This window comes from Odocoileus virginianus, chromosome 9, assembly GCF_023699985.2.
Source record: "Odocoileus virginianus isolate 20LAN1187 ecotype Illinois chromosome 9, Ovbor_1.2, whole genome shotgun sequence".
NCBI lineage: Eukaryota > Metazoa > Chordata > Mammalia > Artiodactyla > Cervidae > Odocoileus > Odocoileus virginianus.
The window spans coordinates 21477186-21499484 of record NC_069682.1 but is presented as its reverse complement, the minus strand read 5'-3'; the positions used below and the strand labels follow the sequence as shown (position 1 = coordinate 21499484).

The 22299-nt window shown below is 43.1% G+C and overlaps 1 protein-coding gene across 1 annotated transcript in view; it reads left to right on the top strand.

Annotated features, from left to right (window-relative positions):
- Positions 1-15267: 15267 nt before the first annotated feature.
- PIP4K2A (phosphatidylinositol-5-phosphate 4-kinase type 2 alpha) overlaps positions 15268-22299 on the top strand; it is a 177884-nt gene continuing 170852 nt past the window's right edge. Inside the window, exon 1 of the mRNA XM_020869175.2 lies at positions 15268-15693. Coding sequence (XP_020724834.1) covers positions 15550-15693 — 144 coding nt within the window. The 5' untranslated portion in view covers positions 15268-15549. The remainder of the gene's footprint in view (positions 15694-22299) is intronic.

The following is a 22299-nucleotide window of genomic DNA, read 5'->3' as shown; positions in this document are numbered from 1 at the left end:
TATAGTTGACTTAGGAAATTATGTTAGTTCCTGGTACACAAGTTGATAATTGTGTTCCAGTGATTTGATAACTTGATAATTATCTATTTGATTTGATAATTCTATACGTTCCAAATTGATCACCATAATAAGTCTAGATTCAATCTGTCACTATACAAATTAAATTGCATAGTTACCGCATTCCCTACACTGTACATTTCAGATCTGTGACACATTTATTTTGCAACTGAAATTTCTATTGTACTATTAGTTATTGTTCCTAATCCCTTACTGTGCCTGATTTATAAATCAAACTTCATCATTGTGATGTATGTGTAGGAAGAAGCACAGCATATACAGGGTTCAGTACTCTCTGAGAATTTGAGCATCCTCTGGGGGCTTTGGAACACACCCCCCAGCATAAGGGCACATCACTGTAAACAGAGGAGAGCAGAAGAAGTGGGAGGGGGAAGGGGATAAGGGAAGGATGGAGAAGGAGAGAGAAGGGGAGATGGGGTAGAGGGGTGGGAGGGGGACTTTCTCCTTTTAGTTCATGACTTTCTGTATATCTTAAACTTTTTACAGGACTGAACTTAACTACTTTTTTGTGTTAACTACAACAATGAAATGAAAAGATGCAGTGATTATGTTGCATTTTTTTTTCTTTTTTACTCAAGTACCATAATTTCAGTACCACCCAGTTTCCTCTCCTTCCTCTACCTGCACAGTCTGATCCAATGGTCTTCCTCTGTGTACCCCTTGGTCTTGATATAGTGCATGTATAGTGTTGGAAATGATCCAACACAGATCATGGAATTATCTTCTCTACTAAGCTCTGAGCTCCTCAAGGCAAGGATGCATCTTAGATCTGCTTGTCCCCAGAATCTTCTAGGACCTCAACACATAAGGAAATGGCAGCCCACTCCAGTATTCTTGCCTGGAGAATCCCAGGAACAGAGGTGCTTGGTGGGCTGCTGTCTATGGGGTCTCACAGAGTAGGACACGACTGAAGCGACTTAGCAGCCGCAACACATATGTGATGTATGAATGAGGAAAAAAATGATCATAGACCTATTTCTGACTTCAGATTAAGTTTTATTTTTATCAAGTTTTAAAATACTACTATTATGATCTACTTAAAATTTGAATGTGAAAGCTAAAGCAGAAAAAGCCTAAATGAAGACTGGAAGAGTAGGATTCTTTATTGAAACTTAGTTCTCTGCCAGCTCTCTAAGTGCACACCATGTCATATTTAAGATGAAAGCGTGAATAAAGGGCATAGATATTATGATTGATCATCACTCTCCTATCATTAAAATTCAGGCCTAGAATTTTATGTAATAATGATTTCATCAATAGCCTTATTTTAGTACAGTGTTTAAATGTTAGCTGGCACAAAAATATTTAGGGGAATTAAAAGGTATTACTCTTCTGCGTCTAAGCAAGCCAGGAAGTCCAACCCCACCTCTCTCAAATTTAAGATACATGACTAAGGCCCACCGGTGGTGACAGAACAGACACTAGATTATGATGACAGAAATTAACCAGCACTGTATAGGCACCCAAAACTGAAACAGTGAGAAAACTCAGGCATAGAGAATTCTGAATCTTTATACAGGTGACAGAGAAGGTTCAACAGATTTGCAGACTTCTCTATAACTCTCAGGGGCAAAATCGGGTGTGAAAATGGAGGCTCCCGGGTTTGGGAGAAGGGATGTGAGAACATAGATGTGTCTAAGGGATGCCCATACAGTGCACCTCCCAACTCAGTGCTCTGGGCCTGCTTCTGCTTATGCAGGAAGCAGGAACAGCTAAGTTCAGGAACTAAGAGTGGTGAGGAGAAAGTGGAAACAGCCTGGGCAGGACTTGGGAATCTCTTAGGAACCCCTTGTTCCTCTTCCCCACTTCAGTTCTTCCCCACAGGGGCTGGAGGACTAGAACTGCCCGGAGTTAACCAGCTCAGACCCAGGGTAGGAAGGCTTTTGTCCTTTGTTGACTCTCAAGGCTACTGTTTTCTATCTTCCGTTCAATCCTCAAGAACAGCAAAGACCATGGGAAGCATCCCATCTCTGACTATTGGACACAGCAGTACGAAGGAAGCTGTGATCATTTCCCATATGCTGATTTCAGGTTGCATTTCTTTGGATGAGTTTCAGACATACACATTAACTCTTTCGCTAGGTTTTCTTTAGTGTGTCATCAATACAGCAGATACTAGATGTGAGAATTAAAAATACGTTCATTAAAGCAGACTTTAGGGTGCCTTTTCATGAAGAGCAGTAAGCACTCAAACCAGGGTGCCCTTTGGTTGTTCAGTTCAGTTCAGTTCAGTTGCTCAGTCGTGTCCGACTCTTTTTGACCCCATGAATCGCAGCACGCCAGGCCTCCCTGTCCATCATCAACTCCCGGAGTTTACTCAAACTCATGTCCATCTAGTCGGTGTTGCCATCCAGCCATCTCATCCTCTGTCATCCCTTTCTCCTCCTGCCTCCAATCCCTCCCAGCATCAGGGTCTTTTCCAATGAGTCAACCCTTTGCATGAGGTGGCCAAAGTATTGGAGATTCAGCTTCAGCATCAGTCCTTCCAATGAACACCCAGGACTGATCTCCTTTAGGATGGACTGGTTGTATCTCCTGGCAGTCCAAGGGACTCCTAAGAGTCTTCTCCAACACCACAGTTCAAAAGCATCAATTCTTCGGCACTCAGCTTTCTTCACAGTCCAACTCTCACATCCATACATGACCACTGGAAAAACCATAGCCTTGACTAGACAGACCTTTGTTGTCAAAGTAATGTCTCTGCTTTTTAATATGCTATCTAGGTTGGTCATAACTTCCCTTCCAAGGAGCAAGCATCTTTTAATTTCCTGGCTGCAATCATCTTTGGTTGTAGGAATGATTAAAAAAAAAAAAAGCAAATGAGGCAGTGACTGAGATCTTCCACTAAATTCCCCTTTAAGCAGCGAGGCCAAGTCAGCACTTTCTCCATACTTACCGATGCTAAAACACAACTGCCCCTCTTTGATGATTTGCCCAGTTTTCCTTATCTTTATTGTCAAGACATTAGTCCAGGGACTTCCCTGGTGGTCCAGTGGTTGGGACTCCATGCTTCCAATGCATGGAGGCATGGGTTCAACCCCTGGTTGGGGAAATGAGATCCCACAGGCCACATTGTATGGCCAAAAATATACATATACATATCCATAGATGGAAGTATAAAATAAACATTCAATAGAGAAGATCAACAAGTCAAAAGTTAATTAAATCCAAATCCTAATAACAGTAGAAACATCAGGGCTGGAAAATGGAACATGCCTAAAGATGCTGCCAACATTAAAAAGATATTGTGAAACTCATCAAGTCAGATACATTAAAGTGTACAACAAATCAATCATACCTCAATAAAGTGTTTTGTTTTCTTTTTTTAAAGATGTTTAGTCCATTCTTTTACAAGTGGTTGACCAGTTTCCCCAGCACCACTTGTTAAAGAGGTTTTCTTTTTTCCATTGTATATTCTTGCTTCCTTTGTTGAAGATAAAGTGTCCATAGGTACGTGGATTTATCTCTGGGCTTTCTATTTTGTTCCATTGATCTATATTTCTGTCTTTGTGCCAGTACCATACTGTCTTGATGACTGTGGCTTTGTAGTAGAGCCTGAAGTCAGGCAGGTTGATTCCTCTGGTTCCATTCTTCTTTCTCAAGATTGCCTTGGCTATTCGAGGATTTTTGTATTTCCATTCAAATTGTGAAATTATTTGTTCTAGTTCTGTGAAAAATACTGTTGGTAACTTGATAGGGATTGCATTGAATCTATAGATTGCTTTGGATAGTATACTCATTTTCAAAATATTGATTCTTCCAATCCATGAACACAGTATATTTCTCCATCTATTTGTGCCCTCTTTGATGTCTTTCATCAGTGTTTTATAGTTTTCTGTATATAGGTCTTTTGTTTCTTTAGGTAGATATACTCCTAAGTATTTTGTTCTTTTTGTTACAGTGGTGAATGGTATTGTTTCCTTATTTTCTCTTTCTGTTTTCTCATTGTTAGTGTATAGGAATGCAAGGGATTTCTGTGTGTTAATTTTATACCCTGCAACTTTACTATATTATTGATTAGCTCTAGTAATTTTCTGGTAGAGTCTTTAGGGTTTTCTATGTAGAGGACCATGTTGTCTGCAAACAGTGAGAGTTTTACTTCTTTTCCTATCTGGATTCCTTTTATTTCTTTTAACACCATACACAAAAATAACTCAAAATGGATTAAAGATCTAAATGTAAGACCAGAAACAATAAAACTCCTAGAGGAGAACATAGGCAAAACACTCTCCAACATAAATCACAGCAGGATCCTCTATGACCCACCTCCCAGAATATTGGAAATAAATGGGACCTAATTAAACTTAAAAGCTTTTGCACAACAAAGGAAACTATAAGCAAGGTGAAAAGACAGCCTTCAGAATGTGAGAAAATAATAGCAAATGAAGCAACAGACAAAGGATTAATCTCAAAAATATACAAGCAACTCCTGCAGCTCAATTCCAAAAAAATAAATGACCCAATCAAAAAATGGGCCAAAGAACTAAACAGACATTTCTCCAAGAAGACATACAGATGGCTAACAAACACATGAAAAGATGCTCAACATCACTCATTATCAGAGAAATGCAAATCAAAACCACAATGAGGTACCATTACATTCCAGTCAGGATGGCTGCTATCCAAAAGTCTACAAGCAATAAGTGCTGGAGAGGGTGTGGAGAAAAGGGAACCCTCTTACACTGTTGGTGGGAATGCAAACTAGTACAGCCACTATGGAGAACAGCATGGAGATTCCTTAAAAAACTGGAAATAGAACTGCCATATGACCCAGCAATCCCACTCCTGGGCATACACACCGAGGAAACCAGATCTGAAAGAGACACGTGCACCCCAATGTTCATCGCAACACTGTTTACAATTGCCAGGACATGGAAGCAACCTAGATGCCCATCAGCAGACAAATGGATAAGGAAGCTATGGTACATATACACAATGGAATATTACTCAGCCATTAAAAAGACTTCATTTGAATCAGTTCTAATGAGATGGATGAAACTGGAGCCCATTATACAGAGTGAAGTAAGCCAGAAAGATAAAGACCAATACAGTATACTAAGGCATATATATGGAATTTTAAAAGATGGTAATGATAACCCAATATGCAAAACAGAAAAAGAGACACAGATGTACAGAACAGACTTTTGGACTCTGTGGGAGAAGGTGAGGGTGGGATGTTCTGAAAGAATAGCATTGAAACAAGTATACTATCAAGGGTGGAACAGATCACCAGCCCAAGTTGGATGCATGAGACAAGTGCTCAGGGCTGGTGCACTGGGAAGACCCAGAGGGATGGGATGGGGAGGGAGGCGGGAGGGGGGATCAGGATGGGGAACACGTGTGGATCCATGGCTGATTCATGTCAATGTATGGCAAAAACCACTACAATATTGTAGAGTAATTAGCCTCCAACTAATAAAAATGAATGAAAAAAAAGAAAGAAAGCTGTGGTACATATACACAATGGAATATTACTCGGCCATTAAAAAGAATTCATTTGAATCAGTTTTAATGAGATGGATGAAACTGGAGCCCATTATACAGAGTGAAGTAAGCCAGAAAGATAAAGACCAATACAGTATACTAACGCATATATATGGAATTTAAACAGATGATAACGATAACCCTATATGCGAAACAGAAAAAGAGACACAGATGTATAGAACAGACTTTTGGACTCTGTGGGAGAAGGCAAGGGTGGGATGATCTGAGAGAATAGCATTGAAACATGTATATTATTAAGTGTGAAACAGATCGCCAGCCCAGGCTGGATGCATGAGACAAGTGCTCAGGGCTGGTGCACTGGGAAGACCCAGGGGGATGGGATGGGGAGGCAGGTGGGAGGGGGGATCGGGATTGGGAACACGTGTGGATCCATGGCTGATTCATGCCAATGTATGGCAAAAACTACTACAATATTGTAAAGTAATTAGCCTCCAACTAATAAAAATAAATGAAAAATAAATAAATAAAATAAAAAATAAAGATGTTAGTCCAAGCCCCCATCATCTGTTCCCTGGGTTTTCCTATAATAGTTATCTCACTTGTCTCCCTACTTTGACATTTATGATCCTTCAATCTATTGGAACCACGGAAATCATTTTTATAAGCAAATCCTCAGCTTCCCAAGGGCTCCCATTACGCTGAGAATAGAATTCAAATCCTTGCCAGGGTCTCAGTGTTGGCTGAGAATAGAATTCAAATCCTTGCCAGGGTCTCAGTGTTGAGGAGCCCTGCCAGCCTCGCTAGGCCTCCTTTGCATCCTAGAACAGGGCTTCTCAGGCTGATGGCCTTTCTGTACTGGTTGCTCCTCACCCCACTCTTTCCTCATCTTTCAGGCTTAAGTATCTTTTCCTTGGAGAGGATGCCCCCGACACTCTGCCTATGTTCCATAAAGGTGCCAGGTTTATTACCTTCAGACCCCTCACCACAATCTGTAATGGTCAGGTTTTCTGTTAACTTGCTTCTACTCTATCCTCTTGGACTGTAAACTCTGTGAAGGAAGAAGTCATATGTAGTCCCTGCAGTGGTACCCGGCACTTAGTATGTACAATCAGTAGATAGTAGTTTCATGAATGCATTTTTTCTGAAGTGACAGTGAAAAAATAAATGAGAATACCAACCGTCTTTAACAATGGTCAGACTTAACTCGTGCCCCAGCCATAAGGGATTGGGGCAAACTCATAGGCAGCCTGCAGGGTTTGCTACCTTCATAGTAGGGTCCTTGCCGGCCTCCGCACAGCTGGGGTCTCCTTGCTTTCTGCCTCTGGACACTATGGACTTTTCCCTTAGCCAGGACTGAAAACTCAGGCTAAAATCTGATTCTTCTGGTCTTTTCATTCAGCCTTGACTCCTGAAGGTCACACTGACTGCGTGGCCCAGAGTTAATCGACAAAGAATGGAACCTTCCTGCCTCCCCAAACTTAAGTGTCAGGCATCCTTATTTTTGGAGGCTCTACCCACTCACGGTATCAAGCATACTAAAATGAACTCATATCTCACATTTAATACAATACTAATACAATACTCTTGCTATAAAATGTGTTAAAAATATTTATAATTTTGCTCTTAGAATCTTGGGCTATGACTGACATATTTGACTGGCTATTTAGTATCTTTTGAATCAACCGTTAGGTATACTTGTAACATGAAACCAAACTCACAAATAGCTTCTGTCATGTGATTTTTATATAAAATCTAATAAACTTGATAGTATTATGTTATGCATGGTGCACAGTTAATAAAATCTTTATTAGAATATTAATTTTGCAGTTTCCTTTTGGAGTCCATATTTTTTCCCAGTTTCATATTTCTTTTTTCAATTAATTTTAAAAATTTACTTTATTTTAGGCTGTGCTGGGTTTTCATTACTGTGTGCAGGCTTTCTCTAGTTGCAGTGTCATGGGCTACTCTTCATCATGGTGAGCAGGTCTGTCATTGCAGTGGTTTCTCTTGTTGCAGAGCATGGGTTCTAGGGCACACAGGCTCACTACTTGTGGTGGTACACTGGCTTAGTTGACCCATGGCTTGTGGGATCTTTCTAGACCAGGGATCAAACTTGTGTCCCCTGCATTGGCAGGAGGATTCTTAACCACTGGACTACTAGGGAAGTCCAGCTTCTTAAAAAGAATAAAAATTCATTGACCCTATGCATTGGGAATTGGATGTCTAATACATAGAAAAAACACTATACTGTTTTCCACATATTTGTAGCCTTCTTTTCTCTTAAGGAGTCTTCATGAACTCAGGGAGGAGCCTCCCTTCTTCCTGCATGTAGAAAAATGCCCTGTTCCACTAAGACTTATTTTAACAATAACTGTAATAAATAGCAAGGAGTAACTTACAAAGCTGTTCTCTTACAGAATTTAGGCTACTATGTTAAATGCCATTACTGTGTTATTTATTTAATGAGGGAAGATGGTTACATCTTTTAAAATTATTATAAAGACATGCAGATTTTAGAGAATGCAGACATATATTTTAAAAATCATCCAAACTCACCATACACACACACACACAACACACACAATATGATGTATTTTCTTCTAGTATTTTTTAAAAATATTTATTTATTTGGTTGTGCTGGGTCTTATTTGTGGCAGGCACACTCTTAGTTGCTTCTAGTATTTTACATGTATACATATACAAACTCATTTTATAATCTTAAAACCATATCTATAAACAGTTTCCACTCCACTTTTTAACTATTTTAATATCATAATTATTTTATGTCATTACATTTTCTGTGAAATTATCATTTTTATTGGTTGCACTGTAGTCTGCCATATGGATCTGCTCTAATTCATTTCATTGCTCTGTCAATGTTGGAAATTACTACTTCCGTTATAAATGTGTACACAATAAAGATATGTTGATATCAGAGGTTGATTACTCTCCTCCACTCCACTTCCTGTTCCTGACTACAGTCCTCATCTTCTGCTTAGGGAGTGGAAGGAAAGGTGAGGCAGCCTGAGAAGTGGTCGCCCTAGAGTTGGCTTTTTTATATTCCCTCTTCTCCCAATTCAGTCTGCCCAAGTCAGGCCCACAGAAGAGCTACCAACAAGAGGAAGACTCCTGGAATTTCTGCCCCTGTCCTGGAAGTTCCAGCCAGCTGCAGAAGCCAGAAGAATCACCACTAATATTTAAAATGGGTGGACAACCCCTGCCAGCTGGTGCCAAACCACAACCAGCCAAGGAGGGGTTTGGATGCCACAGCCAGACCCCCAGAACTCCCAGATGGCAAGCTGTGCTGCATCATGTCAACACCCTCCCCCTGAAAATAACTCATATGTTGCAGTTGAATTCTTGGATCTCATTTGCTCAGCTGGCATTTTGGCTGGGTTTGACTGTATATGCACTTTAATAATAGTCTTCCAAAATAACACCATTTTGAATGGCAAGACTCTGGATATCACTACAGAAGATCAAAGGGCATTGTCCCACATTCTGCTCTGATCTCTTCATAGAGCAGTGGAATGAATAACAGCTTCCAAATAGCACTAAGGAAGGTAATGAATTCCTTTTCTCAAGGAAAAATTCTAATTGGAATTATTCAACTGAGGAAGTGTATTTTGATGAAAAAGGTAATAAAATAAATCAGAGCATCTACACTATTTCAGCTTCCATTTCTGGTATTGCATACTTTCAGTCAGTTCAGTCGCTCAGTCATGTCCGACTCTTTGCAACCTCATGGACTGCAGCATGCCAGGCTTCCCTGTCCATCACCAACTCCCGGAGCTTGCTCAAACTCATGTCCATTGAGTTGGTGATGTCATCCAACCATCTCATTTTCTGTCATCCCCTTCTCCTCCTGCCTTCAATCTTTCCCAGCATCAGGGTCTTTTCCAATGAGTCAGTTCTTTGCATCAGGTGGCCAAAAGTATTGGAGCTTCAGCTTCAGTGTCAGTCCTTCCAAAGAATATTCAGGACTGATTTCCTTTAGGAATGACTGGTTGGATCTCCTGGCAGTTCAAGGGACTCTCAAGAGTCTTCTCCAACAGCATAATTCAAAAGCATCAATTCTTCCATGCAGAGCCTTCTTTATGGTCCAACTCACACATCCATACATGACTACTGGAAAAACCATAGCTTTGACTAGACGGACCTTTGTTGGCAGAGTAATGTCTCTGCTTTTTAATATGCTGTCTAGGTTTGTCATAGCTTTTCTTCCAAGGAGCAAGCATCTTTTAATTTCATGGCTGCAGTCACCATCTGCAGTGATTTTGGAGCCCAAGAAAATAAAGTCTGTCACTGTTTCTACTGCATACTTTAGTCAACCTAACATTTTCACTACACTCTTCCAGTATAGTAAATAAACTTGGTTACAGTAAAAGAAAGTTTTTGTTTTTTTAAAGAACAATCAGAAGCAAGTCAGTATTGAGAAACTTTCCATCTTCCCAACATTTCCTTCCTTCTTCTCCATGAACTTGGCTGCTGGAGCATTTCTGGCACCAACAGCCCAACAGGCCAAATGCAAGGAGATGGGAACAGCCTTCCCCTTGACTGACATGACCACATGTCCATCCAAAATAGAACTTCCTTCCTCTTCTTTCTCTAGCCCCACCCCTCATCAAGACCACTGTGGAATGCTGATGGTTAGGTGCTTCCCTCCTTGACTATAAAAGCAGCCTGAATTAGGTGCTGAACCAAAGACATGTTATTGTTTCATTATCACACAAACTCCAAAGGAAAACAGTGATCAAACTGCTAGGTTGTTAAGTCCACATGACTTTACTATCATTGGAGATGAGTGCAATTGTCCAATGGTTTGGACATTCTTTAGTCCTGCCCTTCCTGTGAATTGGGATAAGGACTGACCTTTTCCAGTCCTGTGGCCACTGCTGGGTTTTCCAGATTTTGATAGCATCATCTTTTAGGGCTTTGAATAGCTCTACTGGAATTCCATCACATCCACTAGGTTTATTGACCACAGGGCTTCCTAAGGCCTACTTGACTTCACACTCCACTATGTCTGGCTCTGGGTGACTGACCACACCATTGTGGTTATCCGTTTCATTAAGATCTTTTTTTTGTACAGTTTTTCTGTGTATTCTTTCCATCTCTTCTTGATCTCTTCTACTTCTAGTAGGTCTGTACGTTTCTGTCCTTTGCCCATCTTTGGGCAAAATGTTCCCTTGATATTTTCAATTTTCCTGAAGAGATCTCTAGTCTTTCCCCTTCTGTTGCTTTCCTCTATTTTTATGCATTGCTTATTGAAGAAGTCCTTCTTGTCTCTCCTTGCTAATCTTTGGAACTCTGCATTTAGTTGGATGTACCCTTCCCTCCAGTATTTTGGTCACCTGATGCAAATAGCTGACTCGTTGGAAAAGTCCCTGATGCTGGAAAGATTGAGGGCAGAAGAAGAAGAGGGCATCAGAAGATGAGATGGTTGGATGGCATCACCAAGGCCATGGACATGAACTTGGGTGAAATTTGGGAGATGGTAAGGGACAGGGAGGTCTGGGGTGCTGCAGTCCATGGGGTCACAAAGAGTTGGACACGACTAGGTGACTGAACAACAACAACTAAGTCCACATAAAGTAGTATCTAACCCTGAAGTTTAAACATTATGTCTACTGCTAAGTCACTTCAGTTGTGTCTGACTCTATGCGACCCCATAGATGGCAGCCCACCAGGCTCCCCCATCCCTGGGATTCTCCAGGCAAGAACACTGGAGTGGGTTGCCATTTCCCTCTCCAATGCATGAAAGTGAAAAAGGAAAGTGAAGTCACTCAGTCGTGTCCGACTCTTAGCGACCCGGTGGACTGCAGCCTACCAGGCTCCTCCATCCATGGGATTTTCCAGGCAAGAGTACTGGAGTGGGGTGCCATTGCCTTCTCCAACATTATGTCTAACCTAATCTAATTTCCCAATAAGGTATTTATTTCTTTCTGTAATAAACTGTATTTAGTTTAGATGCGTTTTGTTCTGCTTTTGTTTTGGTTGCACCCTGTGGCCTACAGGACCCTAGTTCCTCTACCAGGAATGGAACTTGTGCCCCCCGCATTGGGAGCAGAGTCTCAACCACAGGATCACCAGGGAAGTCCCCAGTAAAGTATTTCTAAGTGGAACACTCCATACACCCTTTGTGGGTATAGACTCTTGTAACTTTGACATGAGAGATGAAAATTTCTTTTTCATCAATTCACTAAAACTTGGCCATAGGTGCCATGAAAAAGCCAGTATGTTAGGTTCATTGGAAGATTACAGGGTGAGTATAACATGGACCCTGCCTTCAGAGTCTGTTGTCTCTCCCACAAGTCAGGAAATCACTTAAACCTCTCTAGATCTCCATTGTCTAATGTAGATAATTTGAGAACTGGGGTAGGTACTTTCTGAGGTCATTTCCGTGACTTGAGAACTCTGACACCGCACACATCCTCCGCAGAGTAAAAAGGCCGTGTGAAAGGTCATTGGCAAAAGTCAACTCATGACCTATTTACAAATGACAGTACCTTAAATGCCATTCAAAGTGAGTTAAGTTACCAAAAACTCTGTTTCTTAATGATACTATACTAAAACTTAAAAGTTTCTAAGACAGTAAATCTTAAAGGTTCTCATAACACACACACACACCCCCACACACAAGTGGTAATTATGTGTGATGTATGTGTTAACTAAATATATGGTGGTAGTCATTTCACAGTGTAGATGTGTATCAAATCATTGAGTTGTTCACCTCAAACTTACCCCATGTTATATGTCAATTATATCTTAATAAAGTTGGGGAAAAATTCTGTCCTTTAAAAACTACAAACCTCCTCATTGTGCTATATAGAGTGGCTTGGGAGGGAAAGAATCTGCCTGCAATTCAGGAGACCATGATTCAATCCCTGGGTCTGGAAGATCCTTCGGAGGAGGGAATGGCTACCCACTCCAGTATTCTTGCCTGGAGAATTTCATGGACAGAGAAGCCTGGTGGGCTATAGCCCATGGGGTTGCAAAGAGTAGAACTCAGCTGAGCGACTAACACCTTCCTCATTATGCTATCCCAAAATATCACGTGGACCTACATCTCCATACCTATGCCACTGTCTGCCCCGAACAGGGATGACCCCTGCGCACCCATCCAGACCTTGCTGCCCTCCTGAGTGAGACCTCAGCTGACAGTGGTCACAAGTATCCATCTTTCCTTCTTGTAGGTTCATTCAATACTTTGTCATCACTAAATTCAGCTTTTAAGCCTTCACAGCAAGCCTATCATCTTGCATTATTAATATACAGTTAAATCCAATAGACCCATCATAGAACAAAGTGCTGTGGAAGCACTGAGGTCGAATGGATTAATTTCAACTGGGAGGACCGTGAGGCACCAGGGAAGAGATAATATTAGAGCACAGTTGTTTTCATGAATAGGACTTGGTAAAGGGGTTAATGTGGAGTGGTGATGAGAGGCAATAATCGATGATGATTCTAAGCTTTCATGACTGGGTCGATGATAATTTGTTAAACAAATGAACTTCTAGCTGGAGTAACTCAGTGACATGAATGCCATTTTCAATGCAATAGAAAAATGAACCAATATATGAGATGGAGGACAATGTTTGACTTGGTTTTAGACAATTTTTTAGGTGTCTGTGGGCAACTGACGAAGAGCTATCCAACCAGGTACTTCTCTGAGGCCAGGGGAGAGTTTATGGGTTATTCACAGGAACTCTCTGTTCCCTCTTCATTGTATACAGTGCTGCATTAACAAAGAGTGCTTTGCGGAGCCACTGTCTCAGCGGCTCAGACAGGTTAACTGTTTTGCTCAACTGGTAGCAGAACTGGGCAACACTACCTCTTCTCACTGAAAATTTAGGGTTTTTTTGTTTATTTGTTTAACCACTAAGAGAGATGAGGGTTGAGGCCAAGGAAGCAGATTACATTTTGGACAATAGTATGAAACAAGAGAGAAAGAATAAAAGGACTTTAGGGCAACCCTTATGTTCAAGGAATAGTCAAAGAAAAAAGGAGCAGATGAAGGCGACCACATGACCTGTCACTTCCTACCCCATGAGGCTCATCAAGCTCCTTAAAGGATGGGGTCTGTCATCCTTTCTTTCCCTGAAAGCAGGTTACGAGAGTGCGTAGTGGAAACTGCTATACTTGAGAGGAGTAATAATGACAGTAGACATATAATGACTCTCCAAGTGGGCTGAGTAAGGTAAGTGCCTAGGACACTTACTATGATAACTGGGGAAGATGTAGGGACAGCGGGTTTTTAGACATGCTTGGAATGGCAGCTTCCTGAGGTGGGTCATTAAGAAGGGTTAAATTTAGGTATATGTGGATGAAGACAATGAAAAGATTTCTTGGAAGGTGGTGTTGTTCAATCCCTCAATTGTGTCCAATTCTTTGCGACCCCATAGACTGCAGCAAGCCAGTCTTCCCTGTCCTTCACCATCTCCCTGAGCTTGCTCAAACTCATGTCCATTGAGTCATTGTGCCATCTTGTCCTCTGTTGTCTCCTTCTCCTCCTGCCTTCCTTCTTTCCCAGCATCAGGGTCTTTTCTAATGGGCTGACTCTTCGCATCAGGTGGCCAAAGTGTTGGAGCTTCAGCATCAGTCTTTCTAATGAATATTCAGGACTGATTTCCTTTAGGATTGACTGGTTTGATCTCCTTACAGTCCAAGGGACTCTCAAGGGTCTTCTCCAACACCACAGTTCAAAAGCATCAATTCTTCCACACAAAGCCTTCTTTATGGTCCAACTCCACATCCATACATGACTACTGGAAAAACCATAGCTTTGACTAGACAGACCTTTTTCGGAAAAGTAATGTCTCTGCTTTTTAATATGCTGTCTAGGTTGGTCCTAGTCTTTATTCCAAGGAGCAAGTGTCTTTTAATTTCATGGCTGCAGTCACCAACTGCAGTGATTTTGGAGCCCAAGAAAGTAAAGTCCGTCACTGTTTCCATTGTTTCCCCACCTATTTGCCATGAAGTGATATAGGGCCGGATGCCATGATCTCGGTTTTTGAATGAGTGGAATGGATAAAAGGAAGGGGTATAGGAAACACTGCAGAGGATTTGAGGTAGAAGGTGCAATTCAGGGTGTGATTCTCATGGTCAAACCCAGGGCTCTGGATGAGGAATGCTGGTTCCTGTCTAAGAGAGGGTGTTAGTGGTGGTGGGAATGACAGCGCAGCAGCTTAGACGGGAGTCCCACTTCTGCAGGCTTGTGGGAAGGCCCAAATTCGGGGTCCAAAAGGCCCGATGGGTAAAGGCACAGAAGGATTAATAAGGTCACTGCAGGGCCACTTTGGGAGGCGGCCAACGCTGTGCTCTTTCCCTCGGTGCTAGGGAAGCCTGGTCTCCACAGCGTTCCAGGTCTCACTAGCTTTCCCCATTCCCGGCACGGGTCAGCGGCGCTGCACGGAGCCTCATTTCTTCGCCTGACAACCGCCTCTGGGGTGCTCCTGTCCTCTGACCTCTCCACTCTCCCCACCCTTTCCCCTTTTCTCCAGGACTCCGCGCGGGAGTCCTCACGCTCCCCGCGTCGCACGCCCACCCCGCGGCCTCCTCGGCCCGCGGGGAGCTACCGCCCCGAGCTCGCCTGCGCCCCCGGGGCTGCCGGGCCGCTGCTGCCAAGCCGGAGCGCGAGGGCGCAGCTTAACGGTCCCGCGGCCGCGCCCCGCCTGGCGGCGCCGCAGCTGCTGCCCGCGCACCCGCCCCCTGCGTCATGACGCCGGCGCCCAACGCGGAAGCCGCTCGCGGCGCGCCTGGTCCAGCCGCGGGCTGAGCGCCGAGCCGCGAGCGGGCGGGCGCGGGAGCCGAGCCGGGGCGCGAGCCGAGCGCAGCCTTCTTTGCCAGCCGGGCCGAGCGGGCACCGCGGGCTGAGCGGGACTAGCGCACCGGCGGGCGGAGCGGGGACACGGCGCGCCCGGGCCGCCGCCGAGGGGGATGCGGATGCCTCCCCGGGCCGGCGTGTAGAGAGGGCGGGTCCCCGGCCTCGGGAGCGCGGCGGTGGAGGGGACAGAGGCGGCGGCCATGGCGACCCCCAGCAACCTGGGGTCCTCCGTCCTGGCGAGCAAGACCAAGACCAAGAAGAAGCACTTCGTCGCGCAGAAAGTGAAGCTCTTTCGGGCCAGCGATCCGCTGCTCAGCGTCCTGATGTGGGGGGTAAACCACTCGGTAAGGGCTCGGGCTGCGGCGCGCAGTCCCTTTCCTCCTCCTCTTCCTCCTCGCTCCCCTCCTCCTCTCGCTGCAGCTGCTGTGGGGCGGGGAGCCCGAGCCGGGCCCCGGCCCTCCAGCTACTAGCCCTCCGGGGCTGCCCGTCCGCCGCGGCGCTTGGGTGCCCCCAGCCCCGCGCGCTTCGCGCCCGCCCCTCGGGGCCGCCCGGGCGCGCCTCCGGGATCCCCTTGGGATCCTAGAGCCGGATGCGGGACGCGAGGGTCCAGTTTGCATTTGAGCTCTGCGGCGAGTATCTGTATCGCTCTCCAGTCCGTCCGTCCGCTCTCCGGCCGATCTGTCCCCGCAGCCCGGGAACTGGGAAGTTTGTGCGAGGCACGACTCCGCCGGGGCTGTCACCCCCGGCGGCGGGGGCTGTTGGGGCCAGAGTGCAGGCGATCCCTTCCTCTGCGGGGGCGGCCCGGTCCTCCGCCTTCGGACAGGTGTACCTGTCCGAGGCTGGGAGTGTCTGGAGCCTCCCGGCGCGAGGGACTGGGGCGAGAATACTGGAGATCGCGGAGCTTTGGGCAGCGGCTTAGTGCTTAGGTCCTCCCCCACCCCCCCACCCCCAAAGGAGATATTCTTGGACACGAGGAATCTTTCTGGCAAAGAAAACGGCAATGTAAATATGGCACTGGCGTTTAGCATCTTTCCCTACTCCCCTCCTGTCTCGCCCTGTCGCTGTGTCTGCTGAAGAGCTGCTTGGCGGGGCGTCTTGCTCCGCACATCTCCTCCCCCACTTTGGGGAGCCAGGCCGAAGTCGCCGCCTGCGGAAGGGCGGCCTGGGGATGACCACAGGAGAAGGGTCTCGGCGGGCGCGGTGGAAGAAGGCAGTCTTGAGTTGACCGCACCCGTTTGGGAGGTTTATTTCAAAAGCTGGAGGAGACGGCCTGGGAAGGTTGGCTTGGAAAGGTTAGCCTAACACACAAGCCAAGGTGCTGAAGATGCGCGGCTGCGGGCTATGCGGACTGCGGTCTGAGGGTCCCAAATAGCCTCCTGCTGATCTTAACAGCGAGAAACTCTTGCAGTTTTAATCACCTTAGGATCAAGAAACCCGATAGGAGCTGTTGGCTGAGCCGTGAAAGTTTAAATGAGCCTGTGAATTTTGACCATGACCTCCCCACTGCAGTCAATCGGCGTCTGGGGATAAGTGTATGTAAGCTTGTCTTCCGTACTTTTGATTTCGATGGATGTCAATGGGCCCTTTACAGCATAATAGAAATGACGGAAAACCATGCTGGCCTTTTAAAAGAACATTCTCAATGTAATGAACTTAGTTGAAGTGGTTCAGATACATCGTATTTGTATTTTTCTTCCCTCGCTGAGCTGGGCAAAAGGTGAAATTGTATTAGAATTGATTGATTGTGTTTGCAAAGAGTGACTGTTTTTAAGAAGGTTGAGACATGATTATTTCTATCAAGCCTAATGCCTGATCCACTGAAGTTCATTTTAACTTCCTGACAACTTCTTTAGCAGGCTTTTGCAACAGCAGACACTACTACATCATCCTCCACCCCCCTCCCCATTTTATTACAGTAAATAAAATGTTATTTTTCCTATGTAATACATGTACAGTTCAGAGTTGTTTTAAATTTGTTAAGCTTTTAAAAATTATGTTGTTGTTAGTTGCTTTTTTAAAAAAATGTTAATTCTGTATGTATGGAGGCTTTTATCTCCTTTGAAGTGCTGGTGTTTTGATCAGGAGAGTGTTTGTGTCTGATGGTTTAACTTACTAAACTAGCAGGGATAACATGCCACTGAAAGAGCCTGTTCTCTGGGAATTTAGTCCAAGTCCAGTTTACTTTAGGAAACTTGTAATTGTGTGTGTGTTACTGTAACCACTTCTGTTGGTACTTTGTAGTTTTGAATTGCTACATTTGTTTTAGAATTTCTTGCTAATTGGAAATGTTTTGAAACTATGTAAAGTTTGTAAAAAAAATGTGTGATTTGTAGATAGTGCATTTTCTTTTGCTTTCAAGAAAGTTTGCAAGTCTAAGTGTAGTCATCCAGACAAGTCAAGTTTCCATAGTATGAAATATAGCCATGTTATTCATTCAACAAATATATATCATCAGGCATATTGTGGTAGTTTCTGTGCAAAAGACTGCTAAAAATGCTCCCCATGTTTTTGTTCAGGTATCTTTTTTTTTTTTTGAGGGCTCTGAGTTGACATAAGAAAGGTCTATTTCACAGCCTTCTTTTTAAAAATGTTTCTTTTCTTTTTTTTAAAGAAAGAAAGTGTATATAAAGATGAAATCTAAGCACTCAGATGCCATGTGTTTCTGGTTGATTTCATTTTAGGTAACAAAGTCTTAGATAAATGTTTTCATATGACCTTGTGTGCACCGAAGTCTACAGTATAGTATGAGAATAAATTTGTCAGTTGTATTGTGTATGAATGGAGACTTTTGGGAAAGCCTAGCGGAACAGGAAGAGATCATTCAAATCAGTCCTTCTCTATATTTCTTCTTTTTTTTAAATATAATTTTATTCATTTATTTAATTTTATTTTTGGCTGTGCTGAGTCTTCATTGCTTTGTGTGGGCTTTCTCTAGTTGCGTTGAGTGGGAGTTACTCTTCATTGGGGTGAGTGGGCTGCTCATTGTAGTGGCTTCTCATCTCATAGAGCGCAGGCTTGAGGCACTCGGGCTCAGTAGTTCCAGCTTGTACGCCCTAGAGCACTGGCTCAGTAGTTGTGGTGCATGGGTTTAGTTGCTCCTGGCATCTGGAATCTTCTTGGACTAGTGGTCAAACCCATGTCCCCTGCATTGGCAGGTGGTTTCTTATCCGCTGCACCACCAGGGAAGTCCCCTTCTGTACATTTATAATGTGATCAAAATTAATGGGAAAAGATGTCATGAAGATTGCAATTTCTTGCTTTTACAATTTGTATTTGGAGCGCTAAAGGGGAAACTACTACTCTATAGTCATCTGCTACATTGAGAATCTACATTGTAGGCATCTTATAATGTTGGGAATCATCTACATAACCACAGTAAAATGCTCATTGGATCTGTGTTCCCATTCTTTTTCTAACTCTGTTGACCTTGGGCCTATTAAGTATTTTTGCATAGATATTTGCTCTGTGAAGTAAGGTTATTGAACTGGATGATTTCCAACTTTTCCCCCTAACTTCAGGATTCAACTACTTTTACAGTCAGTTAGGTTCCTAGCATTGAGTTAGGGTCCCCAGACTAGAAAGAGTAATAATACATGATGAAAGAATAATGATAGAGTTAGACTATTATAGAAGAGTAATAATATATAACAATAGTTACATGACTGTTATAACCTTGCAAATGCAACCACTCTCAGGGAATTTTCAAGGCCATGGCTAGAGGCTAGGAAATCTGTGGTGATGGCAAGAGATGTGTGAACTAAGAGTTTGTGGGATTGATTGTAGTTGGACTGCATTGCAGTCTGTTATGCCCAAGTCTATTTGATCGAAATGTAGAAACTTGCAATTAAGGTGGAGAATTTCAAGTCCATTGTGCTGCTAATTCTCAGTGACAAGAATAAGCTTGACTTTATGTGGTTAATTTAATATGTTACTGCTTTCTGACTTAGAATACCCATCAGTGAATGGACCACTGCCAATTTTTATTTTAAGTATTTTAAGTGAAGAATATAATTGAATACATAAAGGAAAAGACAAATTAAGAAGGCAATTTTGTCTTGTTACATTTGGAATTAAACTAAAAATGATCAGGCAGTTAGCTTCTTACAATATTTTTAATAGTGTGTGGAACATATAGAATGATAGGAGCCAGGGTTTGTTTTAAATAGGTATTCTGAAAGATTTTTATGTGAGTGAAATAGCTTTTTAGAAATGAGTATTTCAAAGCTGTTTAAATATCTATAGGAAGACCTTTTGGACAGAAAAAGTTTAGAGGATGTAAAACTTGCTTAAAACAAATACAGTGTTTAGAAGTAATCAACATTAATGTTAATGTTTGGATTTTTTTTCCTTTTTTTTTTTTTGGTAGCAAGCCATGGAAATGTGGATGAAAACAGGCCAAATTCTGAAATATTAGAAGGGTTTTGGAAATCACAGTGGAAGGATGGATTGGTAAGCAAACCAGGAGAGCAGGGCTAGGCTGGGCGTTGTGAATAATTGGAGCCAGTGCTTGGGTACTCTTGGGACTTTTCTGTCTGTTTTGGTTTTGTTCTTGCTCATAGCTGTCAGGTTTCTCCATGAGCAGAGAACTAATGCTTCTTGAATCTTACTGTTTGTAATCTTCCCCTCCCCGCAAAGGGGTTTTCTGGCTCTGATTCTGTTAATAAAAATCCCATGGAAGGATTCTGACTGGTCCAGCTTCTGTCAGTGGTGGCATTTCTTGGATCCAGCAGTTGTGAGGTGACAGCTCTTGCTCATTGGGGTTGAGGAAGAACATTTCCCCGAAGAACGGGCAGGCAGCATCAGGCAGCTGTCCATCCCAGTACTAGAGCTGAGGGATTGTCTTGGTGCCCAGGCACCATGTTTTGTGTGTTTTGGCAAATATGCCATTTTCTGAGCCGAGCATTGTAGCCTTTGTTATGTTCTCATCAAGATCCTAGACTTGCAATGATATTGGAGAAATAGTGATGCCTTTTAGGTTCATGGGTTTCTATTTGGGCACCAAAAAAGATAAAAGAAGGAAACTAGGGTTTAAAAGTGAAGTGAATAACTGTGAAATGTTGACTGAATTGAATAGAATGAGGCAATTAAATGAAAACCATAACAAGTTAGACAATAGATGAAACCCAGTGAATGGAACCCAAATAACCATTCAGTGAAGAACTAGTCTCAGACAATTGTTTTTCCCCCTTCCCTTTACTTTATAGAGAAAAGAATAATGCCAGGCACATACATGCAAATGTATTATTAGGGAAATATTTTTATACCTGCAAAAACTTGGGATTATATCCTGAGAACAGAATACACTTTCTTCTCCATTTATTGACTACCTTAGAGTGAACTTGAATATTCAGAATGATGCCCTTGGCAAGACAGTGATTTCCTCTTTCTATGACAGGATTGTCTGCTACATTTTTGCTACAGCAAGAATTGTAATAAACAAACAAAACCTACCTTATGTTGATTAGAAAATGCGGTCAACCAGAGTAGTTAATTCTGCCAGCGTACCTTTGGAAGTACAAATTTTGGAATTTAAGGGAATTGGGACAATTTGGCCAAATGTCTTGTGCTCAGACAGATTAGGTTCAAATCCTGCCTCCATCACTGATGGGCTATTTGAGCAGGTTGACGATTTCTCCACTTGAGCCTCAGTTTACTCATTCTTACAATGGAGATGATGATGGCTATCTCACAGGATTATTTGGGGTCAAGTAAGATAATGTATTTGAAGCTGAGCACTATAATTGGCACATGATAAGAATTCAGTAATTGTACCTTAAAAATGAACAAATTCAAATGCTGTTAGGCCGGTAGCATGTTAATCAGCATTAGACAAGTGCCTCTCAAAAATTTGTTGTGTGCTTGAATCATCTGAGGACATTTAAAAACTACCTTCTAGCTTATTTCCCCATATATACTTTTATTCACGTTTTGGTTTGTGTGTGTGTGTGTGTGTGTGTGTGTGTGTGTGTGTGTGTCATGGACGGCCCCACCCCTCCACCCCCATCCCCCGCCATAGCAGTCAAATGAAGGCTGTGGATCCCTTCTCAGAATAATGTTTTTGAACAAACGAATGAAAATGGATAGGGTACATCCTACCCTTCACAGATCTGCTGAATTCTATTCATGGACCACTTCAGGGGTTTAGAGAACCCAGTTAAGAACCATTCCAATAGTAAGTTGAGGGTGGTGTGGAGTGGGAAGCCAGGAGAGCATGCAGCAGGTGGGAAGAATCGTACATGGTGGGAACAGGCATGTGTGAATGAATTCCCTGCTGAGATCATAGTGCTAGGAGGTGGTGGGATTCAGCCCTAAACACTTTACCACCATGGAGATGTGCAGCTGGTCCGGGGCCAGAACTTACTAATTTCTTGCCCTCTTTAGTGATCTTTTCTTTCCTTCTTTAGCCTTAAAGGCTTTGACTAGGTATTGGCTATTCATAAGGTGGAAAACAATTTTTCTTTTACAGAAAGAAAGTCATTACTTATATTCAAAGCATCTAAGAAGAGAGCATATGAAAAATTTATTCATGAAAAATCTTATAGGAAGTTTTAAAACAGATTTCCCTATCAAGTGCTCCAGAGCCACCTATGGGTGATGGCCACTGAGTTGGAGAAAGACTTTTTTTTTGGCCATCGTTGTCTCACTTTGTATTGGACAATGCTCCCTACTCTGGGGCGCCCCTTCTTGGCACCATCATTTTTGTTTCGGTTTTTTTTCTTGTTTTCCTTCACTCCTTAGGTGCCTCATGGGCACCTCTCCCCCTCAGTCTCTCCAAGTTGAGATGCCCAGGACTCTGTTCAGTGTCTGCTTCTAGAACTTCAGAATGTCTTTCATCTGTATGACCTTATTTAGTCCTGTGACTTCCGATGCTGATAACTGAGAAGTGTGTATCTTCCCTTCTGACCTCCCTGCCAGCTCCATATTCAGTGTCTTATTCGATGTCTTCACTT